This window comes from Ambystoma mexicanum, chromosome 6p (genome assembly GCF_040938575.1).
Source record: "Ambystoma mexicanum isolate Mex_15411 chromosome 6p, UKY_AmexF1_1, whole genome shotgun sequence".
NCBI lineage: Eukaryota > Metazoa > Chordata > Amphibia > Caudata > Ambystomatidae > Ambystoma > Ambystoma mexicanum.
Window position 1 is genome coordinate 494,593,977 of NC_090935.1, and position 21,048 is coordinate 494,615,024.

Genomic DNA, 21,048 nt, shown 5'->3' on the forward strand with positions numbered 1-21,048 from the left:
TCCATCGGATGTTGAAGTGAGGCTCTCACTAGATATGCTTTAACTGCCTGTACTGGGAATATGTGGGTGTCGTGTATTAAATAAATCCAGATGTTTTGGTTTGGCCATGATCAATGCACTACTTTTATCATTCTGTCGTCCGAAAGGGGGATGCACTGTGCTCTTATCGCACACTGTATTTGAGCAGCCAGAAAGGTACTCTTTGTGCAAAGTAACAGAATCAAAACCAGAGGACTTGCAGCCACGTAGATGGAGGTAAAAATCTGAAGTAGCCGATTCAGTCTTGGAAATGCCATTTTAAAGAACTCGAGCGTTCTCAGTTATTCGGAGCACATTTGGCTAGTTAGCGAGATTACATCCAGTAGACCTCACTTCCCTTTCGTTCACCGAGGTCCTTCAAGTGCATTGGCTCTTACTCGAATAGGGCACTTCTGTGGCAAAACTGGGAAGAAGTAGTTTAGGCTACCACGATTGCAGGAGCAGAGGCTTCCATGAAAGGAACCCGAGAAAGCGAGTGATGAGGTCTGACACAGGCAGCCACGGTAGTGTGGATCTGGCCGTGTGAATGAATAGCCTGTAGAGAAATTGGTAGATCCTCATCCTTGGCGGAGACAGAGTAGCGTCAGTTTAATGTGGGTGTAGCTGTGGAGTAGAAGCGGGAAATTACAGAGGAAGGCGGTAAAGCCTGGCTGGAGTGGGTGTACCCTGGAAGAAAATGTGGCATGGGATACAGCTATATACACTGGTGGGGGTCACTGTCACAGAAGTGGAGTAACCATGGGAAGGTGGTAAATATGTGGCGAAGAGAACTGGGATTTGGAGTAAACGGAAACGGAGGAGCAACGGAAGGCGCAAGCGCAGAGGATGCCAAGAGGTCGGGGAAAGAGCACTAATAGTACATGAGTGGACCAGTGCCTGGGCAACCCAGTCCAAGAAGAGCAAATGCAGAAAGCCCCACAAGCGGATGCACTTGTTTCTAATATAGCCACAAAAGCGAGAGGGAGCAAAACTCTGCCAAGGGTCAAACACCGCTTTCTGTGTGGGTGCATTGATGGCTTTATTATGTGTGCAGTGTCGCTGGGATCGCAATAGATTATTACTATGATTCTATTTCCTGATTATAAAATGTTCGACAGTGAAACGTCCTGCCCGCTAAAATATGTCACAGCCCTGGAAGGACTGTTTCTGAAATGATTTACGATATTGGCACAGCTGCATGGCAATTTGACATCTGAGCTCTGGCAAGTGGCTGTTTATAATGTGGTAATGCGATGTGTAATGGCAGGCTTAGATTTGAAACCCGACCATCCACTCGCCCTGTGCGTTCAGGCCTTGGAACATTCATAGTTCCGGAAGCTGCCAGCCTGTGCGCTCTTTTTGCCTGGAACGTTTGCTATTTTGGCACTTGAAAGTCCGTTCTCGTTTAAGCTACCAATCTATTGAATGAGAACACACAGGTACCAACATGGTCCAGAAATCGTTGTCATGCTAGATTGTGTGAAGGGAAGTTGCTTTTTTCCCCACTCAGTACGTCATTTCGGAGAGATGCGTGGACACCCAGTGTAGTATTTTCGAAGTTGCTGCATTTCATTAAATCCACGCTTATAATATGGGCTTGGTTACCGCGATTATTTCACCTGTGTGAATTGCTGGTTTTAGGCTTGGGCCTGTGGCATAAGTGCGATTTGGTCGTCAGTGCTTGCTTCCAGTTCCTTCTCCTTCCGCGCAACGGCTCATGCGGGCATCATGGGAAACTGAGCTGGTTTCTATTCGTCAGGCAGCCCATTTAATGTTTCGCTCGCGGAGGCAATTGCAGGTGTATTAGGTATATGGTATAATTAAAGTGATTTGAAAATGGCCTTTTGCACTGTCACCACTGGCGTAACAGGGCGACTGTGGCCCTTGCCCTTTGGGGGGCAGCGGTCCTTCAAGAGACCAGAGTAACCAGCAGCTTTCCCAACTAATCCTCACAGAAGCAGTGTTTTCACGAGAAGAATTATAAGCTATAGCTTGGTGCAAGCCTCGCACCAAAAGGAAAGCATGTCCAAACTGCATGTCCATTGCGCTTCACTGTGGAGTGTGGAGAGTGTTTCCGCGTGGCAAACCATCGCAGGTGCTACCTGGACCAGGAGTCTCATCAGTCTCCATCAACCAGAGGCCCTACCCTACACCCTCTCCCTCAGTCTGGGATCATGGTGTGTTTCCGTGTTTGGGCATTTGCGCAGGTCAGTGGTTTGCTGATCTGGACCTCAGCACCTTGGTAGTGTTTGTTGCAACTTCAAAATGATTCATTGCTTCGGATGGTCGCCTCTTGGAATCATGTCTGGACAATGTGTCATCTGTCTTCGCTTTCTACCCAAGTAAGGCATCTATCCACAAGGCTTTCTTGGGCCTTGGACCGCACGATCTCCAACTCTCTTCCTAAATATCTGCCTTCTCGATCTCTCTGCTCTTCCACCTCAAACTTCTCTGAGGGTCAGTCGCTTCTCGAAGCGTTTGGGGCAGATCATTTTTCAGCTGTGGCCTCCCTCTGCAAGACCCTCCCTACCTCTCTGAAACTTGAGCAGAACCATCTCTGGTTCCGGAAGCAACTCAAGACCTTTCTCTTTGCTTCTGCCTTCTCTCTCCCTCTCCCCTGCTGATCACTTGCTTGTTCCATGCACTGATCACCTGGTCACTCTCTGAATTTGGGCCCAGATCTCTGTCTGTCCAGCTGCAATCCTGCACTGCCTCCTGGCTTCCTGCAATTGTGGTCTCTATCTGTAACCCTACATTCGCCTCTCTTGCACTTACTTGCCGCCCGTTGGCTGCACTCTTGTTTTTTATCCTTGTCCTGCACTTGTCCATCCTCCCCCTAGCCGCTGCAATCCCCCGCCTTCCCACGCCATCCCCTGCTCTTGCGCGATCTGAATTTCACGTGGCCTAGAAAGATCGTTGTTTTGTCCTCCCTTTTGTTTCCCCTCCCTGTCTTGTTACGCCTAGAAATAGTTCTGTACAGGCATGTTATAAATGCCGTATCATATGATATCCTCGCACAGCATTTTCATCAACTGCTGTGTGGATCCTTCTCCTGCGGCACCCTTGTGTGCTCTTTCCATCTCCCCTCAGCGCTCGCCACACTTAAAACGTGGTGTTGGCTTTTGCTACCGACTGCCGCACCATCGTTGTATCGTAGTAAGGCGTGCTTTTCCTTTGGTCTTGTGTGGGCCCCCCAATGCCACTGCCTGCACCCGCGTGTTTGGGCCTTGCTTTGCCCGCAACGTGGTGTCGGCATTTTCTTCTGACCGCTGCACCAGCTTTGTGTTTTGCAGCCAGGCACGTTTCACCTTGGCCCTTGCTGCGCCCACGTGTTTTGCCTGGTCTTTGTCTGCAGGCATCTCGCTCGCATCTTATGGAGTCCTTTCCTCACCAACTGCAGCACCTCACCAGCCTCATCAGCACCAGTACTTTGTGCATATTGCAATGACTTTATTAATGCTCTTTCAGCCAATGGCTTTGTATAAACAACATTAAAACAGTGGTTACAAAATCAATCACGCGGGTGCAGTTTTTCTTCTAAATTGAAAACCATAAATAACAGCATAACCGTGATCTCGGGATGTACACAATCAAAAAAATTAAAACTTAACTAAATTCAGAATATCATCTATCTCAATAAAAAAAAATAAGGTTCAACAGGTAAGTGATTTAAGAATATCAGTACATTTCCAATAACACTTCACTAGATAAAATGACTTCATCCAACTGTGGCTTTGGACCCTATCTCGCCCAGTGCTTGCGCCCGCATTCTCCGGGCTCTCCTTGTTGCTGCATTACTCCGTTGGTGTTGCGTGTTGCTGCTGCATTACTCCCTTGGTTTTGCTGTGAGCCCTTGCTTCTGTTCCTCCGGCCTTTTGCTCCATGTGCCCGATCGCTCTTCATTTATCTTTTTTTTGGGCTTACTCTGTGGCTGCCTGTCACACTTGCTTCTCCATGCATATCTCTCCCCCCAACCCCCACGTGGACGATTTGGTCAATTTCAAATCAATGTAGCTGATCGTTCTATATGTACTGGACACCTCGGCCATAGCCTCACTGTGGCCTTCACCGGAGAGGATACCTAACCGCCTATTGGCAGCACTGACTCTTAGCTCCTAGGGCCCTCACCTACTGCATCTGTGCTCCTGCTTAGTGTGGATGAAGGGCTGCCCATCTGGGGGCTCCTGAACAGTACAAAAAAGCAGTCTTCTTTCTGCTTCCGTCTTACGTCATCTGTCTACTACTAGACCGTCTATTGAGTTTGTTGTGCTGTGCAACTCTCCACTCCCCCTCTTTCCTTTGGTCTCTTGGATCTCTCCCACCCTCAATGGCTCTCGCCATCTCTCCTTTTTACCCTAACTGCTACTCTATCTCCAATCCCACTTCCCTCTCGAAGCCTGGAAGGAAAAAGTTAAAAAAATAATTTCCTGGTCTCCAACCCCGGCCTTCTTGCAGGCAGAATTCACTGCCCTCCTTTGTTGCTATATCCTCGGACCCACCTATCCTTTCTCTTCTTCTCCCATTCATGGAGGCACCAGATGGGCATCACTAATGTCTTATCACAATGGCACTGTCATGGCCCAGGGCTCTCAGTCCAACCTTCTCCTTCTTGACAGGCGTCTTCCGTGTCTCATCAACTGCCTCCCTTCTCCCGCCACTCCTCCTGCTGCCACCTCCGATGGGTGTACCATGTCCCTGTAACTGCCCCCCCCTCCCCGGAAGACCTTCAAATGTGGTAACCAGGTCCACCTTGCAACCCTCGCTCTGCCGTCAAACATACTTCTGATATCCTTCTCCTCAAAGACTTTGACCACGATTTTCTCGCCTCACTGAGACGTGGTTCACTACCAGCTGTCACTGCATTTGAAACACTCCTTCCTGAGGGAAGATTCACTCCAAGCCGAGGCCTATATGGTCTGGAGTGGCCATCATTGTTCCTGACTGAATCCCTGCCACTATCATTCCCACTCAGTCCTACCCCTCCTTTGAGTGCCTCGTCTGCAGGCTCTGCGTCTCTCCAACCCTTTCATTCACGCTTGTCATTATTTACAGGACACCTGCTCCAGTCGCCCTCTTCCTCTAAGTGGTCTGACATCACCTTTTCTTCTTGCCTCTACATCCAAACTTTGCCTCCTTGGTGATTTCAGCATTCACCTAGAATCTTCTATGGCTGCCACTAGTCACTTTCACAGCCTCTGCGACACTTTCCCTTACCATCCATCCATCTGGCCTGACTCATACTGACGGACATCCCTGGATTCTCTCATCGCCTCTAACATTCCTTTATCCAACCTTCTCACTACTCCTCTCTCCTGGTCTGACCACTTTCTCCTGTCTTCTCAAGTCCCCGTACTATGTCCTGCAGTCACTGCCGGTCTCCTCTGTCATTCTACCAATGAAGTGAGGGTCTGACTGCCTTTGCTACCACCTTCATCCCCCCTCCCCTCCCATGGATGTCCACAAGGACTCTCTCCTTGTTAATATTCATCTTTTCATCACAAACACCGTTGATATCCTTGCCCCTGCCATGAGGATCCAAATGAAGAATGCCTTCAAGTGTAACACCTGGTATGACTCTGGCCTAGCCTCTCTGAAACACAAATGCAGAGTGGCTGAGGGGGAAGTGCTGATGCATCCTCTGACAAGCTGGCCTGTTGCGTGCCCCAAAGGCAATACAGATTTTCCATTTGCCCGAAGAAGAGGGCTCGTATACAAGCCCGCATCTCTGGGTCACTCTAACAATCCTATTGCCGTCTCTATCCCTGTCCCTCTGTACCTCTCGGACCTCCCACTTCCTTTCCAAAACCCAGGACATTGTCGTCCTGCTCCTCTATCTCCCTCTGCAGCTACCATGCCTGCCTTAAGTCCCCTCCCCATCTCTCTCCTGCTTCTCTCCCATAGCACTGGATGAGGTCTCTATAGTTGTCCTCTCTATGAAAGTCTCCTCCAAACAGATGCTCTCCAACTACTCTAGAACTGTCAAGGACAATCTAGCCTCCCTTGTGCCTTCTCATGCATATTTCTGTAACAACTCCTTTGTCACATGAACCTTCCCCAACCCCTCAAGCACTCCCCTGTGCACCCCCTCCTTAAAAAGCACTCTTCTGACCCTTCCTGTCCTGCTAACTATCGCCCTATCTCCATTACCTTTTTCCTCGGCAAACTCCTTGAAGCTTGCCATCTCCCAGCTGAATCAACATTCTGATTCTGTCGGCTGTCTTCACGACCATTAGTCTGACGTCGGAAACTGCTCTGCTGAATACCTCTGATAGCCTTCTTTCTAACCTTGGCTCTAGTTCTCCTTCTGTTCTTATCCTACTTAATATTTACTCCACCTTTGACATGGTCAATCATGTCACCCTGATAAATCTGCTCTGTGACACCCTTGGCATCACTGGTCTGGCCCTGGGCTGGTTGACCTCATTCCTCCAACAGACCCTCCCTGGTTCAACTGGGCCCTTCTCTCCCTGATCAGAGACCCCACCTCCTGCGCTCCCTCAAGGCTCTATTCTCTCGCCGTGGCTCTTCAAGATCTACCTTGACCCACCTGATCTCATCTTTATCCCCTTGCTTCCAGTGTTAAGTAGATAACACACAGCTCTCCTTCAAGCTTTCCCCCTCCAGCCTTGCTCATCCCCATTCAGTCCCGGTGTGCTGGCAATGATCTCTGCCTTAATTTCAGTAAGACTGAGATCCTTTCCATTGGGAGCCCTGCTCACACCTTCCCTCCCTCCCTCTGGCCGTTCTCTGTAGCCCCCTTCCCCTCACCCTCCGGTGAAGCAAAAAAACCTGGCCGTTCTTTGTAGCCCTCTTCCCCTCACCCTCCTGTGAAGCAAAAAAACCTTGGTGTCATCTTTAATTTCTCGCTCTCCGTTGTAAGCGATATTCAATCAACACTACAGCTAAGTCAATGCCTAGTATGGGATGCTGAGGAAAACCCTTATTGATGTATTTTTATGTCCAGTTCAGTACTCTGGATGACAACCCTTGTATAACACCCCCCTCTTAGAATCCCCCTGACCCCACTGAGCCAAGAAGTAGGTTTGTTTTGCAAATTAAAAGGTTTATTTGAAAATGTAAACGATATATATATATATATATATATATATATATATATATATATATCACACTTCTATAAATAAATTGATAATGGATATTACACTTGTGAATATGAGCAGTAGTCAGCAAGAGGTAACTTATGAATAGGAACAGAAGAATAAGGTGGGAAAGAATGCTTTATATGGTTCAAGGAAACGCAAGGTGGAATAAAATGCAGTACAAAAATAACTTGTTATGATTTTAGCAAAAGGTAATATGATCACTTTTTCTTTTGACAATTCACTCCCCCCCCCCCCCCCCCCCCCATGCAATACAAGAAATGGAAGGAGAGCACAGTCTTCAAGAATCCCAACAAATCACACTTTATAATGCAATACCCAGTTCCAGTTCCCCCAGCAAGCTTAGGGAAAACAGGGATGAGTTTTAAACACAGGCAAATTACTTTAATGTGGTTTGCAAGGAAGTGAAAAGGTGCTAAAATTGCTTTTAATTCCCTCTAGAGGTCCAGGGTAGGTGATGGCTACTTTATATTAGTTCAGGCTCACTTTAACAATACTCTATGAATGATTAGCAGATTGCAAACAAATTTTAGCAAAGAGAAGCAAAAAGCTGCTGATTTCTACAGATGAAGAAATCTGGCCAAATCGCGGTAAATTTACCGCGAGTGCGTGTCTCGCGATTACGGAAAGAGTATAGGGAGTAGGAAGTTCGTTGGAAAGCCTAGATTCTAAGCTTTCAGATGAAAGTTAAATCTCGTTCCAAGCACAAACGGTTCCGGAGATACAGATGATTTAATAAAGGTAGATTTTCAGTTTTTAAAGTAAAACTCAAAATGACAGGTGACAGCTTGCAGCTGCAGAATTGACAGGTGACAGTTGTGCAGCTTTAAAATGACAGATGACACGATTTCTAGGAGGCTGTTCTAATTAGTTAAAATAATCTAATTCAAGCTATTTTAACCTAAGAGATTGGGTTCTGCACAGTTCTGGCGGATACTCACTCCTAATTTTGAAATGAATGGGCCTCATCACGGATCTGGTCATCTGGACTGGACTTCGGTTCTCTCTGCTCGGCGGGTCAATCAGGCACTGGTTCTGGTCACAGCGGTCTGGGTCTCTCTGGATCTCTGGTCTGGTCTCTGGCAATTGTTCCTGGCAAAGAATTCAAACAGCTCGCCCGGCTGTGGAATAGTTTGCAAATGATTTTAAGGATGCTGAGGCCTGCTGAGAAGAGTTCTGTTTGTGGGTTTAGGCCCTTGCTTTAAGTTCTGAAGTAAAGTTCTGGTCTTTGGAGATTGATGGATGTGAAGTCTGGAGTCTCCCGGCAGAGCGTCCCGCAGAAAATGGAATTGAATTCTCTCTACCTGTACCAGCAGTCTCTTTTTATGTGTTTTGGAAGTGGGTGTGTGCGTGGCATAACTGAGCCTGCCCCTCTCTTGATTTGATAGGTCAATAGATTCTTTGGTCCCTGATTTGGGAAGGGATAGTGTGTCAGAGTGATGTCATTTTTATGACCTGCAGAAATGACACTCCCCTGGTCAATGTGCACACAAACCTATTCCTGATCCAAATACATATTTCCCAGGTACACAGTTGTTTGACATCACATATACATTACTAAAGATAGTCCCTGTCCCGACTCTGGCGTTTCTAGGAGCTTGCATTCAAAAATGGCAACTTATTTTCGATTTTAGTGGGTTTTGCAACATTGGTTTTTCATCAAAAATTATACAAAGGTACATTTCCCTTCCACATATATCCCAGTAACTTTCCATTTCTCTAGCTTAAACACATTGTCTACAATAATCATAATTAGTGGGGTTTTGCCCCAGAACATGGTACAAATTGGAGTTTGGACTCAAATCGTGAGGGCATTTTTCAAACTAAGACTCTCAAAGTTGTACATTCCTGTCATTTGGTTACAATAAATTATCACTGTTTCTATAAACTATATATTTGTTGCAATTCAACTCCCCAAAGTGTTTGGGTCCGCCTCCAGGAGTCTGGGTGGGTCAGTGATCACATGTCTCTCCTTGCTGGCAGAGGGCTGTTGACAGGAAACACTCAAAATTAACATACCCCATTCAACAGAAAGAGCCTTTTGTGTGGGCTCCAGCAGGCTGCCTGGAAGTCTCTCCTCAATCAACAGGGTCATGTGATATCCTGCCTCCTAGTGTGGGAATCTCTGAGGTGTTAAGGTTTCCCAGCCTCTTGGCCTCTGGGAACAGCAGGTGGCTAGATTGTCAATTAACTAACAAGCTTTGAAGTCCCTGCCCCTCTTGCAACTCCTAAATACAGTTTCCCTGTCAGAGTTTAGACCGCTAGCGCCACCTTGGGGAATTTGTCGGTACTGCATCCATTTTTTGAGTTGTCTTGAATTACTGCATTTCAATAGAGTGGTCTTTTGCTTGATAGTATAGGACCCTTGCTTAACATTGTTTTGATGGCATCCTTACAGTAGAGTGGTGATGTGGAACCCCCCACAAGAAGGTTGTATCTTTGAAGTGGTCTCGTGCCAACTGCGCAGTTCTCCTATTCTGGCGTGAATGTGGGCGGCGATAGCTCATTCCCACATCTACCCAGTCTATTGATTCAACATGGGTCAAAACCCTTGACACCGTCTCTGCTCGCATCACAGATCTTTCCAAGAAGTCCCACTATCAGCTACACCTCCTCTGAGGTATTCTCCCTTTCCTTACCTCCCTCAGAAACTCAATGTGTCCAGAGCTTTGGTCCTTTCTAGACTTGACTACTGTAACAGCCTCTTCCTTAATCTTCCATCTGCCTCCCTTCATCCACTTCAATTTATCCAGAATAGGACTGCAAGACGTATCCTTGGTTAAGCCTAGGGACTGCATCTCTCCAGCCCTAATTTCTCTCCACTGGCTCCCGGTTGCTGCTAGGATCAAATTCAAGACCCTCTGCATCTTCCACAAGGCTTTCTGGCACCAGGGACCCCGCTACATCCATCTTTCATTCCCTAAATACCTCCCTACTAGAGCCCTTCAGTCGGCCAGTTCCAACTCTCTGGGCTTCCCTCGCTTCTCCAAACTGAGTGGGTTGAAGATGTCTCTCTGGAATGGTCTTCCCCCCTCACTCATACTTGAGCTGGATCTCCTGAAGTTCGGAAACTCCTCAAGACCTTCCTTTTCTCCTCCTCCTCCTCTCTTCACCCCCTTCCCTGTTAACCCTTGCCGCCTCCTCTGACTGGCTTCCTGGTTACTTCTAAGTATTACAGATTCCCAGCCCTCTTCCGCCCAGTCCACCCCCCCCCCCGCTCTCTGCTTACCTGCTCTACATGGCACATGCCCCCTAACCCTCCTTAACTACTGCCAGTCCCCCTTCCCTGTGCTTACCTGCTTTCAATGGCACTTTCCCTTATGACTCACCTTAACAACTGCACTTCCCCATCACCTTTCCCTTTCTCTCCTAAGCACTTAATTATTTTCAGACCTGCACTTCCTCCCTCCCCTTTTTTTACCTCACACTTCTAGTTCTGCACTTGCATGATCCAGAGGCCACAAGGCCTAGTAGAACCGTTATTGTATCTTTCTCCATTGTCCGCCCACCCTCCTTTTTTTTTTTTCTTTCTTTTCTCTTGTGGTGCCTTGAAACACTGCTTGTTGTATAGGTTCCTTACAAATGTCCAATAAATAAATACAATAAATTACTAATATTTTGCAAACATTTTATACTTATGGTGGGTATAGTGAAATGCATTTTATGCTCAAGAGACTTGCATGCTTAAATTATCACAAACCTATGTTACACATACAAATCTGTCATTTTGTATGTTCCCAAAATGCTTTGTTTGTATGCAAAGCAGCTAGGAACTATTGTGCCATTTTTCTCTTTACCAAATGAGATTTATTAACAGAATAATGGAGACTCACTTATTGCATTGTTTATGTACTGAGTGCAAACCTAATTTATTTACAAACTGGGCCAGAGAAAAGTTTACAATCGTCGGACTGGATACCTTCAATACTACTCGATATGCTTTGTGACCCAAAATAAATGTTAGCGCTGGCTCCTGATTGCCATTATTATTGCTGTTAGGGCATTTATTGTGAAAGACTCTGCTTCGGGAAGCAACAAAGCACTTTACAAATCACAAGTACATGGTGAGGGAGGCAGGTTGCAAGGGATCAATACAAGGCATCGGGGAGCTAACAATGGGGGGAGGGAGTGGGCAGTAACAAGGGGAGGAAATCGGGAAGCAGGTCACCCAGTCTCATGTTAGGTGGAGCGTGTTTGAATCTAGGTGTTGAGGAAAAGCAGTTCCTTGAACAGGAGGGTCTTGAATGTAAAAGCCAGGGAGCGTGTCGGGGGCTAACTGGGAGGAAGTCCCAGAGAGTGGGGGCGGAGTTCAAGTCTGCACTTACCCTTGCTTCTTGCTCCTAATTTATTGTGTGATGTTTCTTTTGGGGGTGGGGCGTGTGTGTGTGTGTGTGCAATACACCTATGTGCTTGACGGCAGGGAGCTGCATCATGGAAGTTATGGATTTTGACAATGTTGGCTTCTAGTGTTTGTGCAACAGCATTGAATTTGCTATATTGAGAATTTTGGAATAGATTGTTGATGCAGCTTTATCAACGTGAATTAGTTTGGCCCATGTTGGCCCCGGTTTGTGTTCACAGCTTCATAAAACCTATATACAGTGACTAAAATGGCCCCAAACGCAAAGTACACTAGGAATGCTGGCATTTATTAGGGACTCCATGAAATGATTTTCTACTTGCCATACTAGATTATATCGTAGGCATTGAAAATGTTGTAAAATGCTCCAGTGTACTGTTGGTGACATTATTTCCATGCATTACCCAAAAAACCATTTGTAAATTGTATGACTGTTCAACCAATTTTTCTAAAGAATGTGCGGCAAAATGCAATTTCAACAGATTTTTCAATATGAGAATCACCTGATTTGCCCCTACATTACTTATGGCTCTCTTGCTATGCTTGCTTGCATGTATTTGTGCAAGATGTTAATGCCCCACACTAAAGATCTTCAATTTCCACCACTGACCTTGAATCATTTACAATCTTAGATCTTTCACTGACACAGAAACAAACGCTGCTCTTGGCAGCCAAATGTTCCAGCCGCCATTGTGTGCGGCCAGGAACATGATTATGCACATGGCAGTAGCAGAGCAACTATTGGTGGCGGGGGAGGGTTGGGCAGCTCTTGAAGGGGCACTGGAATTGTATTCAAAACCTTAAATCTTTCACCTAGTACAGTCTGCATCACGCTGCTGCGACATTAGGCATGAGTGGTGGCGCAGGTCGGCCTGCCAGTCTCTGGTGTGGAAGAAGCTCCTTCGAGGAGGTCTGGGATGGAGAGGGGGGGCTGTCGGGGGTCAGCAGGACCTGGGGGCTGTCGGAGGTCAGCAGGACCTGGGGGCTGTCGGAGGTCAGCAGGGCTGGCAGACGGGCTCACTTTGTTATTCTACTGACTGTTAAAATACTCTTTCGATAGATGACTTTGCCCTTATGCGGTGCTGATGCTCTCACAAGCGGTACCGAGTATGTGGGGGGAGGGTGGAATAGGCTTCATGCACTGCGGCGCGAGCGCCAGGAGTGTAAATAGAGTCCCCTCTTAGAAGTTCCGCTCTAGATCGCTAACGGGCACATTTTCAGGGCTCCACGTACGTGCTTTGCTCCAGCGAGCTTGAATTAATATTTTAGTAAGTGAACGGCTTTCGAGTAGACCGACTTTGAATGGAGAATTGCTTTGCAGAAAAAAATTTGTGCCTTAAAAAAATAAAAAAAAATCCACAGCCACGTTTCTAATTCTTTCGTTTTTCCACCCTGTTACAGTAGTCGTGACATGGAGACTAAAGAAACCCCCAGGGGGTTGCAGAAAATGGACGACCGCCCAGAAGAGCGCATGATCAGGGAGAAACTCAAGGTGACATGCATGCCAGCCTGGAAGCATGAATGGCTGGAAAGGCGCAGCAGGAGAGGGCCCGTGGTAAGTTAGAACTTCTATTTTGTTTTTATTATCCTATTTCGCAGAGGTTGAACATCCACGTTTTGGTCCTGCAGTTTAGGATGGACTTGAGCTTCTATGCTTGTTAATCACGCCTCCAAGTAGCAGGGCTTTCTTTCACATACCAGTGTACATATGAAAAAAAACGTAGTTTAGAAAATGTGTTACTGCAGAATTTCCGCGTACAAAACAACTGTTACTTTGACAAACCTTGACGCTGCAACACTGCCCTCTAATGGAGATCAGTAGTAACGCAGAATACAACGAGAAGCAAAGGAGAGAGCAATCCCATTGATATAATTTATTTTTACCGTTCCCGACATGTTTGCACTAAAATAGGGTTTTTAAAAAAAAATTAACGCTTTGTCCGACAACAGAGTTGACCTACTGCCCTCAAGCCTATTTGCTTTCTAAGTATTAGAATCTGGGTACAGCCATCAAGAACCCCAATCAATTAATTGAACAAATCAGCATGGTCTACTGTGAATGTATGATATTGTGTCCTAAAAATCGAGTTTTTGTTGCCGAACTACTTAGCATCATGAAACCTTAAACTCGTGGTGTTTCTTTTTTTGAACGGTTACATAATGAGGCAGAGTTCACCAAGTGATTCTGACTCTCTGAATCTTGAGAAAATAAACCTTACCCAAGCTCCGACAGCAAGAGCAGGCTGGTACTTTCACAGCCTTCAAGCGGCCTTTATACCAGGTTATCGATGACCAAAGTATTGTTTGTAATACCTTGCTGCTCTGACTACACCCACAAACAATGTTTGCTCAATAATGCGCTTTACACGCTCTCATTGATTAGTCCCAACTTTTGTTTTCAGGATTCTCTCTAAAGCTGTGTGTTCATGGGACTTGTGTGGCGCTTACCTTGCTCCTATGTCCCATCCCCTTTCCTCCATACTGCATGGGCGTCCCTCGCTAGGGATGGGGAACGGAATCCTTTTTCACACGATGCCTTTCCCCATTCAATTCAGCCGTGCGCGGAAGCCTGGTACTAGGAGCATGCGCTCCCTGACTCAGTCGCTACACCTTAGTCCTCTTCCACTCATTCCACGCGCCTGCTTTTCCCTGGGAACCCGTGTTCCATACTTTTGATTTTATTTTTCTGATTTTACCATACACCGGCCTCTGGTGCCTGGCCCTCTCTGGCGCATGCCAGCCCAGGCGGGCTTCAGTAGGGGCACTTTCTGCGATGGATGATTCCCTGCATCATACCTGTATGCGCTGTTTGCAGTGTCTCGGTGAGGACCATGGCTGTGAAGGTTGTTCAGCGTGCGACATGCACACACCTAGGTCATTGAAGATCTGTCTTGCCATGTGGTGGAAACTCTTCTCCAGATGACCGCCCGCATACTTGACTGAGTACATACGCAGGAAGTCTAGGCCCAAGGTAAGTACCCTATTTACTAAAGCACCATGCAAGGGCGATTCCTGGGAAGACCCAGAGCGGGAGGGATCGTACATATCCTCATACCAGTCAAGGGCCTGAGGCTCCTAAAGCTACCAGTCAGCAGACCAAGGGATACAAGGATCCTCATGGACTGAGGGACCGAAAAGTTCTAGTACCAAGAGATCTCCCAAGGGGCTTTTCTCTTTAACTGGGCTTGGGCCCAAGAGGGTGCCTGCACGCAAAAGCACTACCGGGTCTATGCCAAAGGGCGACAAACCTCCCAGGTCCACGCCTGGGGTGCAGAAGAGTACCGTACCCTACGCTCGAGGGAAAACGGGTGCCGGCTCGTGCAGGCACGTCAGCAGGCAGAGTTCCCATGCTTTCCTGTCCAGTCTGTCAAAATGGCGGCCACAAGTGACAAAATGGCGCTGTGTCAGAGGCGCGCACATCCCAACTGGAGGGCACACCGAGCGCGCCTACCACACCCACGCAGGATTTCACGCAACGGGTGGAATGGTCTTTGCACACACTACAGAGGCCTTGGTGCACAGCCTACCCTGTACCATTACTGTCCGTGCGCTACACCGGCCCAGCTTCTGCTCTAGCGGCTCCGAACCGCTCCACATCAGTGGGAGACAGTGCGGATCAAGACAGTGCAGACCCCCTCTCAAGGGACCAGGCCGCAACTGACCTGGCTGACGAGGAGGAAGTGGAGGAAGAGGAGGAAGAATCTACGTCGGCCCGGACCTTCCATGAAAGGCTACCCCCGTCAGCGGAATACCTGGGGCTCCCTCAGCCACAGAAGGAACAGCCGGAAATGGGGGTACTGGCCGAGGTGCTGATGATCCGAGCCTACACAAGGTCTGGAATTCTTCTGCAGAAGGGCATCGAGGTCTTAGCTAAAAAGGGCTGGGCTAAGCCTCGTACCTACACAGCCTACCAACAAACGCCTAGATGCCAAGTACAGGCAGGCGGAGGGGCATACTCTGCTTTCAGTCCCGCCACCGCCCCACTCATCTGTCATAGCGGCAACATCCATGTATTCCAAGCTGCAGGCCTCTGCCTCCTCCAGCGCAACCACAACATTGCTGTGCAAGGAGGACAGAATTCTTGGCACCTGCAGGAAAAAAGATTTACTTGAATGCCAGTGTTCACCCGCGGGAGGCTAATGCACATGCTATTCTTGTGGCAGCAAACCAGAGACTCTGGAGGGAGATTGCAGAATTTCTGCCTGACCTGCCAGTGTATAAGCAAGTGGCCTTCAAGTTGGGCTTGGCGGAGGCAAAGTTGGTCGCACAGGACATAATGGAGTCAATAGACACAGGGGGGAGATGAGCGCCACTAAGTTAACCCGGACGATAAGGAAACGCATCCTGGATCTCCCCTTCGATGGAGGGGACTTCCACTCATTGACATACAATGCGCTGAATAAGAAGAAAACCAGCTCTCAACGGCCAAGTCTCTCGCTATCCTGGCTAACCCGGCCACAATCATATGGGCCGCTTCGGGCAAAGTCAGACGGGGAGAACATTCAGGGATTTCAGGGGCTTCCAGGAGCGCAGGATGCGCCAATCTGATGCGTCCCCCAGCCTTCACAGGCGCAAGCAGCAAAGGATCTCAAACAAGGATTTTTTCCAGTCCCTCCTCCCAGGCACCTGCCTCAGATGGCAAAAAAACAGAGTGCATCAGGGTCCACAGCTCTCCGGTGGGGGTGGGGCGGGGGTGGGGGGTGGGACCAGGATTTCCCTTCACATTCAAGCCTGGCAGATGAACTTTGCAGATCATCTAAGTGGTCTCCAATGGGTTTTGCTTCCCTCTCCTCCACACCACTTTATCCCCTAGTCACCCCAAACCCTTCATCCCCAACCCTCCTTCAGATCGAGACACCCGCTCTTCTTTTGGAAATCTCTGCACCTGTGGAAAGCTGGGCTGGGCTGGGCGATGGAGGCGGTCCCACCCTCTGTGAGAGGCTCAGGATTCCATTTGCGAATTTTCAAAATTCAGAAGAAATACCAGGCAGGCCTGAGGGTGGTTCTCGATCTGTCCTATTTAAACCTTTACCTACTGCTCCAGAAATTCAAGATGGTTGCACCAGCTAGGTCAGAGGGGCCACCATGCTTACCCGTACCTGGACGACTGACTCATCAGGGCAGAATCTCCTGGTGCGATCCAGGTCATGGCACATATTCTTATGGACATTCTGTACGAGCTGGGGTTTTGTATCAACCAGTGCAAATCGCAACTACAATACATCCAGTCCCTTGTCTTCCTAGGCCTGCTATGGGACACAGGGGAGCAGAAGAATTTCCCTACAGCAGATAGGATTGGGGCGCTGAAGGCAGCCATCGCTCATTTCCTCATACGGACAATCGACACAGCGTGGTGGTTCAAGCACCTTTTGGGCATCATGGCTGCATGCCTTTTGGCTATCTGTTTATGAGGCTCAGGATGAGGCGGATTCAGCTGCACCTGGCAGCCTCCTGGAACCAAGAGACAGACTTGGTCTGCCATAGTCTCCATCCCAACGGACCGCTGCCGGGATTCATTGTGGTGGAAGCAGGAGGCATAGCTATCTTTATTTATTTATTTATTTATTTATTTAAATTTATATAGCGCGCAAGCAGCCCAGGGCCATTGAGGCACTGTTACTTGCAATAATTTAGTTACATGGTACATATGATAGCGATTGTTGACACATTATGAGTAGTACAGGAAATCATACTGTTACAAATATTGCATTTGGGCGTATATTACAAACATAAATGATAAGTATTTGTGCTGATGTGTCGGTCCTTATGTGAAGAGGGTAGTTTTCAGTGTTTTGCGGAAGGTGGTGAGGGAATCCTCGCCACGGATGGTGGGAGGTAGGGCATTCCAGAGGGTGGGCGCGAGGTAGGGGAAGCTGGATCCACCCGCTTTTACTCTTTTTACTAGTGGCACAGAGAGCATATCGGAAGGCATGCCTTTCCAGCAGCCTAAGCCAGCGTTGCCCATCTCAACGGATTCCTCCCTGAAGGGGTAGGGGGGGTGGCATTGGGTGACCACTCTATCCACAGTCTGTGGTCCGACAGGGACAAAGATAGCCACATAAACATTCTGGAGCTGAAGGCTTTAAAGCTAGTGCTGGGGGCATTCCTGCTGTTGGTCGAGAACAGAGCAGTCTGCATTCAGATGGACAGTTCTATATGCCTGTACTACATCAACAAGCTGGGGGGGGGGGCACCAGGTCTCCTCCCCTGTGTAGGCTGGTCATGCGTAAGTGGGCTGTGGAGCATAACATCCATTTACCAGCGATCCATCTTCCGGGAGATTCCAATCTGGAAGCGGACAGACTCCGCAGAATGGGCATGGGAAACTGCGAGTGGCGGATATGTCCACAAGATCTGGGATGTCTCTTTCAGAAGTGGCACCACACAAGTGTAGACCTATTTGCCACAGACCACAACAGCAGGTGCCACCAGGTCACTTCCTGGATGGGTAGGCGCAGCAGCTCTCTGCGACTTGGGCTTCAAATGCAGTGGGACAGCCTGTGGTCATACACGTTTCTGCCGACCTCTCCGATTCAGTCACTTGCAAGATAAGGGAGGCACAAGACCTTCGGCTCATTCTAGTTGTACCTCAGTGGCCAGCCAGGCCGTGGTATTCAGAGCTGGTGAGGCTGGTAGCTCAATGGCCCATTCCTCTCCCGGTCAGGGGAATCTGTCGCCTCGCACAACAGAGCGGGCAGTGGTTCACCCAGATTCAGACAAGCTAGCCCTAGCAGACTGGTTCCTCAGAATATGCTGCTGCAGCACCTGTAGTTGTCCCGAGAGAATCTGCAGCGTATCCAAAAGGCAAGGAGCGACTCCACCAAGGGTCCGTACAAGAGTAATTGGACATGGTTTTGCTACTGGACAAGGGACAAAGGGCATAGTCCCTACGGCTTGCGCACTTGACCATGTACTATCTTTCTCGGCCTCGCTGGCTGAAGCGGGTGTGCAGGTCAGCATGTGCCACACCCATTTGGCAGCCATAGGGGCTTACAGGAACTCTGACACTGTCATAGTACACTTCCAACCCAGTGGTCAAGAGGCATCTTGCATCCTTAACAAGGTTGTACCTTCTGGTCAAGCGCCCTCACCCGGTATTGGATCTCTGTGGTGTTCAGCGCTCTTGTGCATAAACCATTCGAGCTCATTGCTTTGACGGACATCCCCCTAGTCACTATCAACACCACCCTCCTAGTTGGGCTCACTTCAGCATGCAGGGTTAGTGAGATTCGGGCCCTGTTGGCTTTGGATCCATACACCACGTTCCATAGAGATAAGATGGTGCTGTGCACCCACCCTTTTTGTTTTTGCCAAAGGTGTTTTCATCTTTCCACTTGCATGAGAAAATTCTGTTGCCTACATTCTTTTCCAACCTGAAATCGGAGGCGGAAGGAGTCTTGCATTGCCAGGATGTGAGAAGGACTATGAAGTTATTGTGACTGGACAAAGGAGTTCCGTAAGTCGGGCGCATTGTTCATCATGCTTGGTGGTTCAAAACTTGGCTGTCTCTGGACTCCAAACCTTCTATAGTGAGGTGGATGGCAGCGGCCATTCAGGAGGCCTACAAAGGTCACAACAGAGTTACTGGTAAATCTTCATGCCCATCCAGTCGGGGGAAAAGGCTACTGCAGTGGCTTTCCAGAGGAATGTAACTTGGCAGGGTATTAGCTGGGTGGTTACATGGGCTTTCCCATCGCCTTTTGCAAGCACTAGTGTCTGGAAAGCAGAACAAGGTCAGACTCAGCCTTAGGGCAAGCAGTACTGAAAAATCTGTTCTGATAAGTCTATAGACCTCTCTCTTCCCCAAGGGCTAATCATGAGTGGTAATCGCCCATACAGTATGGATGAAAGTGGGCAGGACGTAGGAGTAAGTGCAAGTTACTCACCGGACTAACGTACTTCTAGTCCATAGTCCCCGTTCCTCCATACGGCACTCCATCTCCTCCCCCGCCCTGTAAAAGAGCATAGTTAGGCAGTAAATCTGTCTGATTTGTAAAAGGGGACTGAGGTGTGGTTCAGAGGGCAGAGTCAAGGGAGCGCATGCCTCTGGTACCACGCCTCTTCACGTGGCAAAATTTAATGAGGATAGGCTTTTTTGTGTGAAAAGGGGTTCTGTTCCCGTCCCTAGTGAGGGACGCCCATGTAGTATGGAGGAAAGGGGACTATGGACTAGGAGTACATTAGTCACTGAGGTGAGTAACTTTTTATTTCAGCCAGATTTACTGTAATGTTTGTCTTTAATTTGTTTCCTTCACCACATTACAGAGCCAGACGTACAAAGTGGGCCAAAACCCGTTATCCTCTCACTCACACTTTGTTGGTATTTCATTGAAGTTGGTTATTACCTTTTTATTTGTTCGTTCTGGGATTTGGTACTGGGGAATCTTTGGATTGAAACGTCCTAATCAGTGGATGAAGTCTTCATTGTCCTCAGCAATGTTGGCGAGTAACGCACCATAGGGGTAGCAGAAGTGATCCTACACATCCTTCCACATAGGTGATTAGTTATGCCACACATCCAGAGGGTAATCCCTAACAGTAGGATGTGGGACTAGCCCTGAGGTGTCCTCAGAACTCCCTTCTCCATGCATCACTCTACCTTGAATCGATTGCCCAATTTGTACCCACAGACCAAAATAAGAGCGAGTTCAGTGGGCCATGGTGGGCAGGTCTGTGCGCAGTGCCCGTTGGCAGCACTGTCTCCATGGGGTGTGTCCAGGGCAGTTTCTAGCCAATATTGTGCCCAAGGCGAAACACCAGAATGTGCCCCCCCTTATTGGGAACACGTAACTGCCAAACTACACACCTGTGTCACGTGACAAAACCCTTCTCAATATCCATAAACAATTGATAAACAAATAAAGCTAGTTTCATTACATTGTTATTCAAGTACCCTACAGAAGAAAACTAATGTGAAAACACAGCTGTTGCTGCCAAAGTAAATGATTCTTCTGTCACCTGCTCTTAGGGAAGGCCTTGCCTGAATGCCGTTTCAATCTGCCCATACTGACACAGTGGTCTGACCAGCCTGCTTGAGTCTGAGGGTCCATGGACCACTGGCCCTGTGTTGCAGGTGTTCTGTTCGAACCACCTCACTTGCATTTCACGAAGGGTAACACTAGACTAACCATGAATTCTTTTCTGATAGGTTATCATTCCAAGGTGGACAGTCTGGTACATTCCTTCTCCAGCATTGGATCGTCCATGGATTCACATGCTGTGAATATTTCCCCGTCAGGCTGGGAAACCGCGGTAACTTTAACTTAGCGTTTTCCTATGGAAAATGTCGACCCTTTAGTGTCCTATCAACATCCTTTTGGATGCTTTAGGCCCCACCAATAGGACGCCTGGTATAAATAGCCCGCCTGTGGCTTCCCTTCAGATTTCAACCTGCTCCAAACTGTTGGATCACCTCGTGTTTCTCCGTGTTTTGCATGTGCGTTTGGTTTGTGGGCTAGGATGTCATCTGCCAAAAAAGAGACGACTTCTGGGCATCAGTTTGCCACGTGCGACATTAAAGTGTACAAAGAGGCTGGTCACATGGACTGTCTT

General features: G+C 48.2%; 1 protein-coding gene across 2 annotated transcripts in view; it reads left to right on the top strand.

The window, feature by feature from the left end:
- MAP3K1 (mitogen-activated protein kinase kinase kinase 1) overlaps positions 1-21,048 on the top strand; it is a 752,184-nt gene that overhangs the window by 245,148 nt on the left and 485,988 nt on the right. The window contains exon 2 of one of the 2 annotated variants that reach the window (XM_069627298.1): positions 12,901-13,051. In XM_069627298.1, the coding sequence (XP_069483399.1) occupies positions 12,901-13,051 (151 nt within the window). Of the gene's footprint in view, positions 1-12,897; positions 13,052-21,048 lie in introns of both variants that reach the window. The other variant, XM_069627297.1, reaches the window with a different exon arrangement.